Consider the following 18,901-nt stretch of genomic DNA (forward strand, 5'->3'; position numbering starts at 1 on the left):
ATAGCTTTAGAAGATTACAGGCTTGCTAGAAAGGAGCTCAGAAATGGAGTGAGGAGAGCCAGGAGGGGCATGAAAAAGGCTCGGCAAAAAGGATTAGGGAGAACCCAAAGGAATTTTACTCATACGTGAGGAATGAGTAGGGAGAAGGTAGGGCCAGTCCGGGATAGTGGAGGGAAGCCCTAAATGAGTTTTTTACTTCGGTTTTCACCAAGGGAAGGGAACTTATTGTAAATGAAAACTTAGAGGAGCTGGGATACAGTCTTGACCAGATCAAGATTGATGAGGTTGATGTGGTAGAAATTTTGGAAAACATGAAGATTGATAAGTCCCCAGGGCCAGACCAGATTTACCCTAGGCTACTCCGGGAAGCGAGAAAGGAGGTTGCTAAGCCGCTGGCGAGGATATTTGCCTCCTCACTCTCTACAGGAGTCGTACCGGAGGATTGGAAGGAGGTGAATGTTGTTCCTCTTTTCAAGAAGGGAAATAGGGAAATCTCTGGCAATTACAGACCGGTCAGTCTTACGTCTGTGGTCAGCAAAGTTTTGGAAAGAATTCTGAGAGAAAGGATTTATGACTATTTGGCAAAGCATAGTGTGATTAAAGGCAGTCAGCCTCACACATCTTATTCAGCTCCTTGAGGAGGTGTCAGGACAGGTCGATGACAGTCGAGCAGTAGATGTGGTGTAAATGGACTTCCGCAAGGCATTTGATAAGGTTCCCCGTGGTAGGCTCATTCATAAAGTCAGGAAGTATGGGATACAGGGAGATTTGGCTATCTAGACTCAGGATTGGCTGGCTGTCAGAAGATAGACAGTGGTTGTAGATAGAAAGTATTCCGTGTGGAGGTCAGTGTTGAGTGGGGTCCCGCAGGGCTCTGTTCTTGAGCCTCTGCTCTTTGCAGTTTTTAATAAATGACTTGGATGAGGAGGTTGAGGGGTGGGTTAATAAATTTGCAGATGACACAAAGGTTGGAGGTGTCGTCGATTGTATAGAGGGCTATTGCAGGCTGCAGCGTGACATAGGATACAGAGCTGGGCTGAGAAATAGCAGATGGAGTTCAACCTGGATAAATGTGAAGTGATACATTTTGGAAAGTCGAAATCAAATGCTGAATATAGGATTAAAGACAGGATTCTTGGTAGTTTGGACGAACAGAGGGATGTGGGCATGCAACTACATAGATCCCTCAAAGTTGCCACCCAAGTGGATAGGGTTGTTAAGAAAGCATATAGTGTTTTGGCTTTCATTAACAGGGGGATCGAGTTTAAGAGCTGCGAGGTTTTGCTGCAGCTCTACAAATCCCTGGTGAGACTTGGAATATTGTGTCCAGTTCTGGTCGCCCCACTATAGGAAAGATACAGAGGCTTTGGAGAGGGTGCAAAGAAGGTTTACCAGGATGCTGCCTGGACTGGAGGGTTTACCTTATGAAGAAAGGTTGAATAAGCTCAGACTTTTCTCTCGGGAGAGAAGGAGGAAGAGAGGAGGCCAGATTGAGGTGTACAAAATAATGAGAGGAATAGATAGAGTCAATAGTCAGAGACATTTCCCCAGGGCAGGATTGACTGGTATGAGGAGTCACAGTCTGAAGATTTTAGGAAGAAGTTATAAAGGAGATGTCAGAGGGATGTTCCTTAAGCAGAGAGTTGTGAATGCATGGAATGTGTTGCCAGCTGTGGTGGTAGAAGCAGAGTCATTGGGGAGATTTAAGCGACATGCACATGGATAGCAGTGAGTTGAGGAGTGCGTAGGTTAAGTTGCTGTATTTTAAACCTCGGCACAACATCGTGGGCCAAAGGGCCTGTCCAGTGCATTATTTTTCTATGTTCTATGTTCTAAGTCATGCACAATGTCGGAATTGCCAATTTAGGGCGCATTCTTGATCACACTTCTGAGAGGTTGATGGAGACACATATCAGGAAAGATTCCCAGCTTGCCTATGCAATTTGTCCTGATACCAGATTTGATTTGAGTTGATACACTTACCAGGTGCTAATGTTTGTCCATTGGCGTGGCAAGAGCATCTTGTGGTTTCTGTAGATGTGGGAGTTACTGTGACTGTCGTTGTAGTTTCAGATGGAGTGGTGGTCGGTGCTGTGGTGGTTTGACATTTACCTGGGTACGTCAAAGTCTCACAGCTCTTGGTACAGAGAGTGAAATTACACAAGCCTGATTTACCGACTGAAGTTACCACTGCCTGCCCTGCAAGACAAAAGTCAGGAAAATTATGTTCCAGGCATCTCATGACAGCTTCTCAATCAGTCTGGAAAGTAAAGAGCATGAAAGCGTGGGAAGGTTTAAAGCATGAAGACCACTGGCAATCTTGGAGTCTGGAAGGCAAGATGGGATAAGAATAGTGGAATGCTCTTACACCAATTAGCAGAGTAATGTTAAGGCTGAAATGTCACTATGGTGAGTTGAGTTAACAGTTAGTTGAGGTAGTTTCCCTGTTAAGTGTCATTTTGACAAGATTGGGACCATAAATACTTGGGACATGACATTAAATGTCTAATTAATTGTACAGTCAGCTTGAGACAGGAAACTATTGTAATAGATGGAATAGCTAAATATCTATCAAGACAGATTCGTCTGGAATGGAAGATCACTGTGGCAGAGGGGATAATAAATAACTAATCATGACATTAGGAAAATATTAAGCAGGGTCTGGAATGAAAGACCATTGTTGCAAAACATTGACACTAACCGTGATATTAGAATAACATTAAGTGGAACGTAACACTGAATGGGAACTAACATCACTGGTCTATTTTGTTGCTAGAGAGAGGTACTTTGATTAATATAGTTGAACATGCTGATAAGCTAACAGAGACATGATAAAAAAAATACAAAAAACCATGGACACTGAGGTTCATGGGCATTCGAGAGTCTGCTTTCTCAGTGTCACGGTTTTTTGTTTGCAAATAAAAGACCTACTTCTTGAAGAACTCAAAAATGCATTTCACTGATTGCACTGACCCTAATGTAAATTAGATATGGCATCATTGCATTTGTGTTGACTGCCCTTAAATTTATTCACCAATTTGCTCATCCCGGTAGTGAAGCTAAAACACTTTCACACTGCACAAGTAATTCGTGGAAGGTCCTCATGGAGACCAGAAGAATGGTATTCTGCAAAACAAGAGTTCGCATGAAAGTGTGAAATCTGAAGTCAATGTGATAGCTGACTGACATTTGTGGCAAATGTGTTTTGGTAGAGATGTTAGTAGGTGTCATATTACTGGTGAATTGGAGCAAAACAGAAGAGCTACAGTGTATCCTTCCTACAACTTGTACTATTTCAGTTTCCAGATGAAAAAAACGCATGGAAATGATTGCCAGTGCGTAAACATTGGTTTTCAATTCCCTCAACGATACTGCATTGAAACAGACTCTTCAGTCCAAGCAGTCCATGCCAAACATGTTCCCGAACATAACTCATGCCACGTCTCTGCACCTGGCCCATATTCCCCCCTACCCTTTGCTATTCATGTACTTATTAATTGTCTTTTAACCATTTTAATTGTTTCTACTTCCACGTCTTCCTCTGTCAATGCATTCAACACACTAACCACTCTTTTAGTGTCAATTTCCTGAATGTCCTTTTTAAATCTTTCTCCTCTCACCTTAAAAATATGCCCCCTACCCCCACCCAAGGGAAAAACCTTTTCGGTGAGATGGCAAAAATATAAAATGGACTTAAGGGGTAACTTTATCATGCAGAGGGTGGTGTGTATATGGAAAGAGCTGCCAGAGGACGTGGTGGAGGCTGGTACAATTGCAGCATTTAAAAGGCATCTGGATGGGTGTATGAATAGGAAGGGTTTTGAGGTATATGGGCGAAGTGCTGGCAAATGGGACTAGGCTAGGTTATCTGGTCAGCATGGATGAGTTGGACGAAAGGTCTGTTTCTGTGCAGTACTTCTTTATTATTCTCCTTGACTGTGTCCCTCCTGATTTTCTATAATTTTCTAAGGCCATCAATCAACCTCCTATACTACACTGAAACAAGTCCCAGCCTATCCCGCCTATTTTTATAACTCAAGCATTCCATTCCTGCCAACATCCTAGTAAATCTTTTCAGACCCCTCTCCAATTTAGTATTACCTTTCCTATAATAGGGTGACCAGAACTGCACACACAACTCCAGAAAAGACCTCACCAACATCCTGTACAACCTCAACTCCTATACTCAAAGGTCTGAGCAATGAGGGCAAGTGTGCTAAATGTCTTCTTAACCATCCTGTCTATCTGTGATGCAAATTTTGAAGTATTATAGACCTGAATCCCTTGATCTCTCTGTTCTACACCACTACTCAAGGACCAACCATTAATTGTACAGCTCCTGCCTTTGTTTGTTTTACTAAAATGCAATACCTCACATTTATCCAAATTGAAGTTCACTTGCCATTCCTCAGCATTTTGATCCAATTGATAAAGATCCCTTTGTCATGAAAAGAATGTAGATAATCTTCAATTTGGCCTTTCAAAGTGTATCACCTTACACTTATCCAGATTAAACACCACCTGCCATTTCCTTGCCATCTTTTCCAACTGATCTATATCCTGTTGTAATCTTGGACAACTTTCCTTACTATCCATGACTCCACCAATTTTCATGGCATTTGCAAACTTACCAACTACACTACCTACATGTTTATTCAAATCATTTCTACATATTACAAACTATAAATGTCGCAACAGTCCCTTGCAACACATTTTCAATGACCAAGTGAACTTTGTATCCAACTTTCCAACTCACTGTAGATCCCATGTGACTTAATCTTCTGGACCAAGCTTACCATGACAGACCATGTAAAATGCTTTTATAAAGTTCATACAGACAACAGCCACTGCCTGACCCTCATCAATGCTGAATATCTCTCATAAGTCTATTTTTCTTCAAATGTGAGTAAATCCTGTCCAATAATTTCCTACAATTTAAGTAAGGCTCACCTGCCTTAATGTTTTCCAAGACAGCCAACACCTACTCCTGCTTCGTTTTGACATGCCCTAGAATATCAATATTCCCTCCCTAATCCTCCCATCATCTATGTCCTTCTCCTTGGTGAATTACTCATTAAGGCCTTACCCACTTCTTCTGAATCCACACAAAGAGTGTATGTATGTCTAAAATGTCTTGGCGTTCTCCTTAATCCTTCATGGCCCCTTTTAGCCCTCCTATTTCCTTTGTCAAGTTCTTTTCTGCTTTGTTTATATTCCTCCAGGGCTCTGCCTGATTTCAGTTTCTGAAATATTACATATGCTTCCTTTTCTTTTTTGATCAATCTTTCAATATCTCTTGTCATGCAGGATTCCTGAATCTTGTCACTCTTATATTTTAGCCTCTCAGGAATATGCTGGTCTTTAACTTGGATTAACTAGATTCTAAGACACTCACACTTGTCATGAGGGGATTTACCCTCAAACGATCGCTCCAATCTAATTTCTCCATTTCTGGTCTAATACGGTTATAATTTGCTTTCCCCCAATTTAGCCCAAGAACCATAAAGCTATAGAGTCATAGAATTATACAGCACAGAAACAGGCCATTTGGTCCAACTCGTCCATGCTGACCAGATATTCTAAACTTATTGAGTCCCAAATGCTAGCATTTGGCCCATACCCCTCTAAATCCTTCCTATTCATGTACATTTCAGATATCTTTTAAATTGTACCAGCCTCAATCACTTGCTCTGGCAGCTCATTCCATACATGCACCACTCTCTGCATAAAAAGTTGCCCCAACGGTTCCTTCTAAATCTTTCTCCTCTTCTTAAATCATTACCCACTAGTTTTAAACTCCCAAACCCTAAAAAGATCTTGGCAATTCACTCTATATGTGTCTCTTATTACTTTATAAACCTCAATAAGGTTACACCTCAGTCTCTGACACTCCAGGAAAAGAAACCCCAAACTATTCAGTCTCTCCCCATAGCTAACATCCTCTAATCTCAGCAACATCCTTGTAAATCTTTTCTGAACTCTTTCAAGTTTTTTTAAAAAATCTTTCCTATAGCAGGGCGTCCAGTACTGAATGCAGTTTTCTAAAACTGGCCTCACCAATGTCTTGTACAGCCTCAACACAACCTCTCAATCGGAAACGCAATGAAGGCAAGTGTACCAAATGCTTTCTTCGCCACCAATTTCAAGGAACTATACACCTGCACCTCTAGTTCTCTTTGTTCGGCACCACTCCCCAGGACCTTACCATCAAGTGTGTAAGTCCTGCCCTGGTATGCCCTGCCAAAATGCTTCACCTCACATTTATCTGAAATAAACTCCATCTGTGACTCCTTGGTCCATTGACCTATCTGATCAAGGTCCTGTTATACTCTGAGATAACCTTTTTCACCATCCACTACACCATCAATTTTGGTGTCATGCACAAACTCACTAACCATACCTTCAGTATTCACATCCAAATCATTTATATAAACGGTGAAATGCAGTAGACCCAGCACCAATCCTTGCTGCACACTGCAGGTCACAGGTTGCCAGTTTGAAAAACAATTCCACCACCACCCTCCATCTCTGACCTTCAAGATAATTTTGCGTCCAATTGGATAATTGCCTCTGGATTCCATATGATCTAACTTTGCTAACTAGTCTATCATGTGGAAACATGTGAAGTGTCTTATTGAAGTTCATATAGACAACATCTACTGCTTTGCCTTCAACAATCCTCTCTGCAACCTCTTCAAAAAACTTAACCAAGTTAGTGAGACACAATTTTCCATGCACAAAGCCATGTTGACTATCCTACATGATTTCCCAAAACAAAACCAGTCTCATTCTTATCCGTAACCATCCTAAAACATACAGAATTAATCATCATTGTTCCCAAAATGCTCGCCCAGATTCATTCTGGATTACAAGGTCTAAAATGGCCTCTTCCCTCGTTGGACTAACTACATGTTGTTTAAAAGAAACCCACCTGGATATACCTAACAAATTTCATTCCATCTAAGCTCCTGGCACTAAGGGAGTCCCAGTTAATAGTGGGGAAGTGAAAATCACCTATTACCACAATACTATGCAAATAGATGCTAATTCATCTCAGCCTTGATATTGTTTTCCAAACCTAAGTTGAAGACATGTCACTTTGGAAAATATCAGAATGTTAAGTTTAAATGCAAGCAATTCGCCAAGCTTAAATGGAACATCTATCTTACGTTTTGCAATGCTATGGTGAGGACTCAGATTTTGTACCAATATTAAAAGTGAATAATTACAGCTAATTGTGAAACATGTTAGAGATAAGTATCGTATAAAAGATACATATCATACATCAGCCAAAAGTGCAGAATGAGATTTGGCCGAATGCTCAGTTATGTACTAAGTTGTTGAAACAGCTGAGTACTGAGGAAAACACTGCTTGATTGATAGTGCTGGAGATTGGATCTCTTCTCTGAATTGCATATAAACTGTTTACATCGGATAATTAGGTTTCAAGTGCCTGCAGTTTTTGTTATTGGTATTTTAATGGTGATGTTTATCAGCCTGTGTTAAAGAAATGTGGAATGGTATCAAGTAAAGAATTTTATTTTAACATATATTGTTGGGGTAGAGTTCATCCTCTGTGCATTATATAGTAATTAAATGGGAATGTGAGTGCCACAACTTGGTTTTGGAGCATGAGGGTCTATAGGGGTAGATATGGGGAATACTTTAGATCTGATTATATGCAGAATACCTCTTGGACTTAGCTTTCAAAAGGTTCTTTTATGCAGACTATGGTTCATAGCACCTCTAAGCTGTAGTGAACCATGACTCTTTGGAAAGCTGGCTCAACTTCATGAAAATTGAAGCGGACTAGGAAATGCCTCTCCCTGAAATGAAGCCGGCCAGGTTGGAAGTGCAATGTGTGGACTCCTGTCTTGAACCTCCTTGCATTTCGCTCATTGGATATGAGTATAAACTCAAGTGACAAATTCAACAGAGGTGAAATAAAAGGGAGGCAGACCTCTGGAGAGGACAATATATTGAGCAAAAGTCTAATATTTAATTATACACCTATTTGGAAGATACATGCTGCCGAGATAGCGAAAATAATACAGTGCTTGGATAGAACATGGCATTAAAAAGCTGAAATGGTTAACCTGACAAAGGACTAATGAACAGCAGAGAGAGAGAGGGGTACTAGAGACCAAAAGGAGGAAAACAGATTAAAGAAGTTATTTGGAAGGGCTTTGAAGTAGTATTTCTAAATAACTTTAATTAATTTCAATAGAATTTTTCAGTCACCTATTTAAAGAAATTAAAATAGCAAATATTAATCACTTACCAGGTGACAGCATTTGCCCATTTATTTGACATGAACAAACTGTTGTTGGTGAGGTTGTAATGAATGTTGTTTCACTTTGTTCTGATGTCACTTTAGTATTTGCAGCAATTGTAGTTGGGGAGATGATGGTTGTTGCAGAAGAAGTAGTCAATGTTGCAGTGGTTTTTAGGGAGACTGTTGATGGTGAGGAAGTAGTGGATGTTGTTGGGGTGAATATGGTTTTTGATACTGAGGAAGTAGTTGCTGTTGGTTGGCTTGTTTCTGAGGTGCTGATAGTAGTTTTTGTGCTCAGTGAAGTGGTTGTTGCTCTAGTTGTTGTTTTGCTATACTTCAATGGTGCTGTCACAGGAGGAGATAGTTTAGTTGATGCTGAAGAAGAGCTAGATATTGTTGTAGTTGTGGGGATGGCTGTGGATGTTACTGCTGAGGAGGAAGACAATGTTGTAGATGTTGTGGGGATAACTGTAGCTGATGACACAGAAAATGTTGATGGTTTTGTTGTCTTAGTGGTGTCTGATGATGTTTTTAAGGGAAGGGTCAATGGTGTAGTTGTGGTAAAGGTATTTTCTGAGGAAGAAGTTGACAATGTAGTTGTGGGAAGGGTTGTTTCTTCTGAAGAAGAAGTAGGTGGTAAAGTTGTTCTGGTGACTGATGTTGTTTTTGAAGAAGAGGTAGATGGTGTAGTTGTTGATGGGATGACTGATTTTTCTGAGGAAGAAGTAGATGATGTAGCTTTTGTAGGGGTGACTGTAACTGAAGATATGGAAGAGGTTGATGATGTAGTTGTTGTAGTGGTGAATGATGTTGCTTTTGAGGAGGAGGACAATGGTATACTTGTTGGGATAACTGATTTTTCAGAGGAAAAGGTTGATGATGTAGTTGTGGGTGTGATTGTAGTTGAAGATATGGAAGAGGTTGATGGTGTAGTTGTTGATGGCATAGCTGTTTTTTCTGAAGAACTGACCGTAGGTGCAGTTGTTGGGGGGATGAATATAGTAGATGATATGGAAGAGATCAATGGCACTGTTGTTGATGGGGTGACTGTTTCTTCTGAGGGAGAAGTTGATGGTGTGGTTGTTGTGGGGGTGACTGTAGTTGATGTAATGGAAAAGGTTGATGGTGTCTGTTTTGTGTGACTGATTGTTTGTTCTGAGGAAGAGGTAGATGGTGTCATTGTTGTGGGTGTGACTGTAGTTGAAGATATGAAAGACGTCGATGGTGTAGTTGTTGAGGGCTTAATTGTTTTTTCTGAAGAAGCAGTTGATGGTTTAGTTGTTGTGGGTGTAATTGTTTTTTTGGAAGAAGTGGTTGATGATGTAGTTGTTGCTGTTTTTTCTGAAGAAGTTGTAGATGGTGTAGTTGTTGTTGGAGTGACTGTTGTTGAAAATATGGAAGAGGTCGATGACGTTGATGGTATGACTGTTTTTTCTGAGGAAGAATTTAATGATGTAGTTGTCGGTGTGACTATAGTTGAAGATATAGCAGAGGTCAATGGTGTAGTTGTTGTTGTAGTGGTTGTAGTTGATGAAATGGGGCTCATCAATGGTGTCGTTGTTCTAGGAGTGACTGTTTTTACTGAAGAAATTGTTGATGGTGTACTTGCTGTGGGAGTGACTGTAGTTAATACGATGGAAGAAGCTGATGGTGTTTGAGTTGAAGGGGTAAATGTTCTTTCTGAGGTAGTGGTAGATGGTATAGTTGTCATGGGAGTGACTGTAGTTGAAGAAATGAAAGAGGTTGATGGTGTAGCTGTTGAGGGGGTGACTGTAGTAGAAGAAATAGAAGAGGTCGGTGGTGACGTCTTTGAGGGTGTAACTGTTTTTTCTGAGGGAGAGGTTGATGGATGAGGTGTTGTGGGGATGACTGTAGTTGATGACATAGAAGACGGCAATAATGTAGTTGTTGTGGTGACCGATGTTGTTGAGGCAGTACTCAATGTTGATCGGCTTTGTTCTGATGCAGTTTCAGTGGTTTTTGCCATTGTTGTCCTCAACAGAGTAGTTGAAGCTACTGTCTTGCTTGTTAGTGTTGTGTCAGCAATGGTTGTCACACTGACATGGGTTGTCTTTGATGTATTAGATCTTGTAGGGGTAATGGATGTTGCTGAAAGTATAGTTGTTTGTGTTGTTTCACTCTTCTCTGGAGTATTTTCTGCTGTAGTAAAACTCCGAGTGCTAGATGCAGTGGGTGCTGGAGTTGTTTCAAAGGCTAGTGTCGTACTGGGAGTTGTGGAGGTCTTCGGAGTACATGGATAGACTTCTCTGCTTATTGTCCCATTTACGCTGCATATTGCTTTGATGCACCCTCCAATCCCATCCGTTGTATGGTAGATAATATCACCTTCATGGAAGGTTTTGCCATCATAAACACAGACGCATTCTAACGTGGAAAATAATAATAAAGAGAAAAAAAACAAAGCATTAGAACCAGATGAATCCCTTTCACCAATCTATGAGATCATAGCTGATCTGTGCCCAAAGTCACTATACCCACTTGTGCTCCATAACTTTATATTATCGAAAAGTAATAAAAATATTACAATTGGTTATTGAACCAGAGTCAACTGTCATTTGTGGAATAGACATTCAAACTATTAGCACTTTCCTTTACAAATAAAAATGCTTAACGTTAAATCTGAAATATAATAAAATGTTTAGACTAGATTCCCTCTTCCTGGCAACCTTAGTCTATACAAAGGATATTTCTATATCTATTTATAAGTCCCCTATAAAATCTTGATAATTTGACCTTCAAAAAAAGGCAGCAGGATCATTCTATGAAATAACTCACAAAAGAAAGAATTATGTAGGAAAGTACATTATGCAGAATGAACGTACCTGATTTGTCATAGGTGCACTGTACTTTACTGTTTATACACTTGCTAAGAAAAAAAATACAAGTTACTTCCTTTCACAATTTTGGGAGTATTTTAGTTTAATAAAACACAGTAATTTTATTGAAAAGATTGCTTTCAGTTCTCATCATAGTTTAAAACTTAAACACATAATAAATAAGAAAACATGGAATAAAACTGTAATAAGGCAACAAAGAGTATGTTATAATTACATAATTGAATTACCTTGAACTGATAATCTATGTTTTAGTTGAATCCTGGGGCATTAACTCACTTAACCACAGAATGTGAAAAATTGACAATTTATATAAAGCAAATAGTCCCCGGTACATTGTAGATTAGTGGTGCTGGAAGAGCACAGCAGTTCAGGCAGCATCCAAGGAGCAGTAAAATCGACGTTTCGGGCAAAAGCCCTTCATCAGGAATACTTTTGCCTGAAACGTCGATTTTACTGCTCCTCGGATGCTGCCTGAACTGCTGTGCTCTTCCAGCACCACTAATCCAGAATTTGGTTTCCAGCATCTGCAGTCATTGTTTTTACATTGTAACATATCTACAATGTAATGGGTTAAAATGTTCATTTTGGACACAACTAGTGGCAAGGTTTGTGAACTTATACACACGCCAAGAAACATAAAATGGACTAGCAAGATCAATCAACAGTTTCTTTGAGAACAAGTTCACTTTATATAAGGTTGCAACTCTGTTTGTTTAGCTTAAAGTATATTTATCATGAAAACTTTTAATCAGGGTTCAGTTCACCACCAGTAAGTAATCTCATGTAAATAACTCAGAATGACTTTGAGAAGTTATACAGAACCATTTGCAAGTTAGATCGGATCACAGTAAGAAGTTTCTCAGAAAGAAATGGAAGCTTTTGAAATAGACTTGTCCAACCAAAGGCTTGCCAAACTGTCGTTCAAAATGCAGATAAGTATAACTGAATGATTTGCAAGGAACAATTCCTCTGATCAAAGATCATTTCTCTCCCACCTTTGCTCTGAAAATCAGTAGTTTGTCATTGGAGGAGCAGTGAACAGCACAACATGGTAATTTTGCTCAGCCAAAGACATGAAGCAGTGGTGGTGTTGGAATGGCAACTGTGAGCTTTTAAGGGACACTGGCTTAGGAAAGAAGGGAATGAGACTCAGGCTGTTAGGAAGAGGAAGTGACTAAAGGTTAGACTAGCAGTTGAAAGTGGTTGGGAATGGATGAGTGAAATGTAAGTTAGGTTGCTGTAGGGGAGTTTGGTTGGTCATGAAAAGCAGCAGTTGCCAGCAATAGGGCCTGGAATAGCAAGAATGTTACAATAGGACAGAGGAAGCATGTGTTGGTACTTGCACAGCCACTTGCAGTCAGCAAATCTCCAGGCCTTTATGGGTGAGTGAGTGCCTTGCTGGGTGAGCATGTGTGTGGAAATCTCCCTCTCCAAAATCTTCTACGAACCAGGTTGGGAGAAGAGAAGAACTTAGGCTAAAAGATAAGCAGCTAATGATCCCATTTTCAAGTGAATTTTGCCAACAATAGCTTGGAGCTTGTAACCCTAGAGGTAAACCAATTTCCCTGTAAGATACTTGGCTTGGCCCCAGCCTCACCCTCTTCCGTAGTGATCAGTACTTGGGATCTAGTCTAGCATAGAAAGATTTTAGCACAGCTTTGCTTCTTTTTCAATGGTCATTTTTAATTATCCCTTTGAATGATTAATATTTTACTTTGGATTTGTTTTCGTGAACTTAATGTTTATTCCTGTGGCAAACTTTTCTGAAATTTGCTCAGCATATTAAAATATCCATCCTTCATGCAAAAATGTTGGACAATCCTATTTTAAAACATGTCCTGTGGCTTTCTTGTGTGCAATGGAACTTGATTAATGAGAAAGGCCTCTGCAAATAAACAAAGTTATAGGTAAAGTATAATTCTGATTAAATTGTGCTGGGATTAGATCAGATTTATTGGTGGGATCAGTTTTTGATGCAATATTCTCTAAACAAGTGTAGAGAATTGCAGAAAATTAATCTGTGCTAGATATAATATGCGCATAAAACCCTATGGCGTTTTTGAGCTACAGTAGCTAATCTGGGGCAAAAGAAACAGTGTAACCAAATGGAAATGCCTGGGGCTTTGGATAGGGCCTTGAGATTATGCATGAAGTATAGTTGCTATTGAATGTTTCCTGCAATTTTTGAGAAGATTTCTGTTAAGACTGTTCTGTATCAGGGTCTTTCTGATAGCTGATGTAAATTATCTATGGGTTTGACCATATATTCATGAAATCGATATCACAACAAATCCAGATCCTACCACTGCAGAGAGCAGAGACCAATGGGGCATCAGGGACAGTGCAGCTGATAGTCAAGTCAAGGGGAAGACTGGAGTTTGGGTGCTCAGTAAAAGAATCGAGATTGGGGAATGTGTACTGTGTCAGGGGTCAAGGATTTGGGAGTCAGGATGGACGGCCTGGAAAAGACAGAAAGATTTGGAAATGAAGGTTGCAGTGCAGAGAAGCATGTTGAGAGGGAGAATAACAATATATTGGGGGAACAGTTAGAAGAGTGAGAATAAGATTTGGAGGCAGGTGGGACTAGATTGGGTTGGGATATCTGGTCAGCATGGACAGGTTTGACCGAAGGGTCTGCTTCCATGCTAAACATCTCTATGACATTGATGGAAAGGTGAGGGTGAACAGATAAGATATATTATAATGTGCCTAAGGAGAGAGGAAAGACTGAAGAACAGAGGTTCATAGTATCCCTACATTCGGTCCATCGAGTCCACACCACTCTTCCATTCTACCCAGACCCATCTCCAGTACCCTCGTTTGTAACCTTGAATTTCTCATGGTGAATCCACCTAGTCTCTGCATCCCTAGACACTATGGGTAATTTAGTATGGCCAATCCATCTAACCTGCACGTCTTTGGACTGTGGGACTAAACAGAGCACCCAGAGGAAACCTATGCAGACACAGGGATAATGTGCAAACTCCATACAGACAGTCACATGAGGGTGGAGTTGAACCTGGGTTCCTTGTGTTGTGAGGCAGCAGTGCTAACCTCTACAGGAGCTCACAAGAAAGGAGGAGCCTGGGGGAATCACACTTGGGGATACTGGAAGGTATCAAGGAAATGTGGACACTGCAGGATAGGAATTAGGAAATGGGAAGGGTGGGGTAGAATTCAAGAAGAATTGTAGTTTAAAAAGTCAGGGAAAGAAAGCGAGACTGGTGAATACGGCAAGCTTGGAGATCATCATTATCTACAGAGCCTGTACATGCAGCAGCAATTTAGTGAACCTGGTACAAACCAGACGCCAAAATTATAAGGAGAGATTAATAAAAGAAGGTTGACTGGTGAGTGTGACTACATAAGGTCTTGTTTCAGGATAACTATTGATATTATTGTCTGGAGGGTAGCATCCCTACCTCTGATTAGAAGCTCCAGGTTTGAAACCCAACTCAACAATGAATGTGCAAGTAAAGTGCATTCATAATGCACCCAAACAAGTAGAGTATCAACTTGCAAATCCTTTCAACAAAACCCAATGACAGGCAGTAAGAGTGGTAAAGGTTATTTGGCAGCCATTTGATGGAAAGAACATGGTGCCTGTATTATCATCATCGATAACTGCAGACTAAAATACACAGCCCCAGAGTGAATGTAACAGTACTACCATCAGTGATAGATAGGAATGCTGTTAATTATAGGTTTGATATATTACTTACAATTATGCAGGAACATAGAATACAGATATTTCCTGTTCAGCTTATCAAGCCTATTCAGCCATTCAGTGAGATCATGGCTAATCTGACCTGACTCAAAGTTCCATAATAACTTTGGTTAACAAAAAAGCTAATAATCTCAGATTTAAATTGACAATCGATCTAGCATCAGTTGTCTTTTATGAAAGGGAGATCCAAATTAGGCCACCATTTTTGTGTAGAATTATTTCCTAATTTCAGTTTTCACTCTGCCTCCTAGTCCTAAACTCCCCAATCAACAGAAATGGCTCTCTCCCATCTCCTTCACCATTCCCCTTAATGTCTTATAAACCTCAATCAAATTACCTCCTAAAATTCCTTAACCTTTGACAGTCCAGGGAACACAAGCTTTGTTGTGTAATGTGAATTATCAGTGAACTATTGTATGGTGGCTATGAAGGTATTCTCAGTATTAGCAGCATAACTATTATCTCATGCTCCCATTGCAGTGAAGTTTCTCCACCTGGTCCAATTTCCCAACACTTTTGCTTTATCTTTTTGCTCACCCTCACTTCATAGAAGTGGCTTCCCGTTTCTCCATTTTCTCAACATAACAGATGTTGGTACAAAACAAGCCATAAAGCCAACGACAATAGACTGAGACTTGCTGACATCATTTGATCACATGTGGTCAGTATGTGATATGAATAAATCTTCAGGAATTTCTCCCACCACAGCTGAAAATTCTGACAGACCGTTGATTGAATATGCTTTAAATAGCATAATAGATATCCCAAACAGCTTCACCTAAGACTAAAATTATACCAAACAGTCATAGGAAATGATATATTGGGTGAGACACAGGAAGAGTTGCTCCAATTCTGACACATAGAAACTCTGCAGTGTGGAATCAGGCCATTCAGCCCATCAAGTCCATACTGATGCTCTAAAGAGCATCCCACCTAGAACCATCCCCTATCCTAACCCTGTATTTCTCATGGCTAATCCACCCAATCTGTTCATCCCTGGACACTACGAACAATCTTAGCCCAACCAATCCACCAAACCTGCACATGTTTGGACTGTGGGAGAAAACCAGAGCACCCAGAGTAAATGCAGACACGAGGAGGAATTGAAAACTCCACACAGATAGTCACCTGAAGCTGGAATCAAATCAGGTTTGTGAGGCAGTAGTGCTAGCCACTGAGATATCATGATGTGTTGATCCCGTTCAAACTGGGTTCTTAAACCGGAATGTTCCTCGTCACCCAGCATCAGTCTCTCTCATTAAGTACAAGGTAAGCACTTTCCTCCACTCCTCAAAAAAGGAAAAGTTTTCTTATTGTCACATGGATATACATGCAGAAATGCTTATAGTAAAACTTACCATGATTCACAGTTATGAGTGCTTGGCACAATGTGGCCTGGCTCATAGTGGTTCCCATTAACATAGCAGGGGCAGTGGTCCAATTTAACACATTGCATTTTGTCCTCATCCAAAAATGGCTTATCATCAGGACAGTCTGGGTAACAGCCTGTGTGAGGTAATAAAACAATTACATTTCTCTTCACTCACTGTACCAGTGATATCCTAATGGGTTAGCAACTCAAAATTAGTTTATCTCCACTAGATTTAACCACTCTGAACCAAAGAGCAATTTAGCTGTACCTAAAGGTTCAATTGATATCATAATTAGATTCCCTTTAGTGTGGAAACAGGCCCTTTGGCCCAACAAGTCTACACTAACCCTCTGAAGAGTAACCCACCCAGACTCCTTTCCCTCTGACTAACGCACCTAACCTACGTGCAAGTTAGCATGGCCAATTCACCTGACCTGCACATCTTTGCACTGTCGGAGGAAACCAGAGCACCCGGAGGAAACCCACGCAGATACAGGGAGAATGTGCAAACTCCACACAGACAGTCGCCCGAGGCTGGAATCGCACCTGTGAGCCACCGTGCCACCCTAACCTTAATAGTAGTCAGCATACACTACTGTCTAATGGGCTCTTGTGACCTCGTGGTGGTGTCCCTAACACAGGCCAGAAGATCTGGGTCCAAGTCCCACCGGCCTGAAGCATGTGTTATAATTTGTCTGTGAAAGTTACATCAAAAATATCTACACTGCTCTGTAGTTTCTGTTATCTGTTGCTGTATTATGCTGTGTACTTTCAGTTAATTGTTATTGTAATCTGCATAGTGATTTCTACTAATTGTTCGTGCACTCTGCTGTGTAGCTTCTGTAAATTTTCAGCGTAATCTGTGGTGTTATTTCAGCTAATTGTGGGTATAATCTGCTATGAACTTTCTGTTAATTGTTTATGTAATGCTCTGCCTAGTTTCTTTTAACTGTTTATGTAATTTGCTGTACAGTTTTTATTCACTGTTGCAGTAGCCAGGTGGGTAGTTTGTTCATAGCTGTCATCCGCTGTGCAAATTTCGGTTAATTAATAGGGTAATATGCAGTGTAACTTCCATTAATTTCTGGTGTAATCTGCCATAAAATTTCTGTTCAATGTTGTGTAATCTGCTGTGTTATTTCTGTTAAAGTGTTGGCATAATCTGCTGTGTCGTTGTTGTAATCTGCAGAATAATTTTGACAAATTGTTGGTGTAATCTGCTGTGTAGTTTCTGTTAATTGATGCCATCTGTTGCCTATTTTCTGTTAATTGTTGGTGTAATCTGCTGTGCAGTTTCTATTCACTGCTGTGCTGTGTTATTTCTTTAATGGTTAGTGTAATCTGCTGTGCAATGTCTGTTTAGTGTCAATGGAATTCGCCTTGTAGTTTCTGCATATTGAAGGTGGAAATCACTGGAACTGCTGTTATTTGGGAGCTCCAGGGTTTTACACACCCATAATTTTAAAAATGCCACCATAGAGGTTTATAAAATCATGAGGGGCATGGATAGGATGCGTAGAGGAGTCCAAAACTAGAGGGCATATGTTTAAGATGAGAGGGAAAATTCAAAAGGGACCTGAGAAGCAACATTTTCATACAGAAGGTGGTGCACGTATGGAACAAGCTGCCACCAGAGGAGATGGTGGAGACAGGTACAATTACAATATTTAAAAGGCATCTGATGAGTAGATAAATAGGAAGGATTTAAAGAGATATGGGCCAAATGCTGACAAATGGGACTAGATCAATGTAGGATATCTGGTGGGAGTGGACAGGTCAGACTGAAGGGTCTGTTTCCATGTTGTACAGCTCTATTACAATATATACACATTTCAGAATGGTGTGTGAATTTAAAATCCACCTTGAAGGGATGGTTTTCCTGTCCATTTGCTATCTTTATCCTTCTGACCGATATTCATCATGTGTTTTGGCAACATTGCAGTCAATGCAATGGCAAGCTGTAGTTCAATTTTTCTGTGGCAATATTAAACTGGCTTCTGAAGATATCTAGGCCAACTGCATGAACTGCCCATCAAGTGGCTGCTATTTTAATGAATTATTGTGGGGAGAGTGAAATGGTCCTTTTTTGGACAATTAATGTCAGTCATGAACTCTATAATCCATTTATCAACTTCCTCCCTAATTGTGAATAAAAATGTTTGCGTGAAATTGATTTTGTTCATATAACTTGTGCTATCAACACCACATTAATAAACAAGTAGGAAAAATACCTTCAAGTTTGGGGATAATCTTGGAGCATGCTCCACCAGGATTTCGGCAAGTTTTCACACAGGGAATGCCACAAGGTGCATAGTGCCATTCACACTCATCGTCAGGATTGTAATAATCACAAAACAGAGCTGAAAAGAGAAAGGTGACGGTTTATTTTTTCACCTTGTTTTGCAAACATCATGGCGTTGATTCGCTTTTTCATTGAGAAAGTGAGGACTGCAGATGCTGGAGATCAGAGCTGAAAATGTGTTGCTGGAAAAGCGCAGGAAGGGCTTAGGCCCGAAACGTCGATTCTCCTGCTCCTTGGATGCTGCCTGACCTGCTGTGCTTTTCCAGCAACACATTTTCAGCTCACTTTTTCATTGCCTGAGTATGAATCTGGTAGAGTAAGCCTCTTGTCCTTTACAGATCATGCCTAGGGCAATAATTCTATTTAA

The 18,901-nt window shown here is 40.3% G+C and overlaps 1 protein-coding gene across 1 annotated transcript in view; it reads right to left on the minus strand.

Annotated features, from left to right (window-relative positions):
• The window catches only part of LOC140493876 (uncharacterized), a 172,247-nt gene that overhangs the window by 99,987 nt on the left and 53,359 nt on the right, over positions 1–18,901 (minus strand). Inside the window, exons 26-30 of the mRNA XM_072592870.1 lie at positions 18,464–18,592; positions 16,219–16,366; positions 11,119–11,162; positions 8,282–10,660; positions 1,984–2,199 (exon numbers count right to left, since the gene is read on the minus strand). Of these exons, the coding sequence (XP_072448971.1) occupies positions 1,984–2,199; positions 8,282–10,660; positions 11,119–11,162; positions 16,219–16,366; positions 18,464–18,592 (2,916 nt within the window). The remainder of the gene's footprint in view (positions 1–1,983; positions 2,200–8,281; positions 10,661–11,118; positions 11,163–16,218; positions 16,367–18,463; positions 18,593–18,901) is intronic.

This window comes from Chiloscyllium punctatum, chromosome 22, assembly GCF_047496795.1.
Source record: "Chiloscyllium punctatum isolate Juve2018m chromosome 22, sChiPun1.3, whole genome shotgun sequence".
NCBI lineage: Eukaryota > Metazoa > Chordata > Chondrichthyes > Orectolobiformes > Hemiscylliidae > Chiloscyllium > Chiloscyllium punctatum.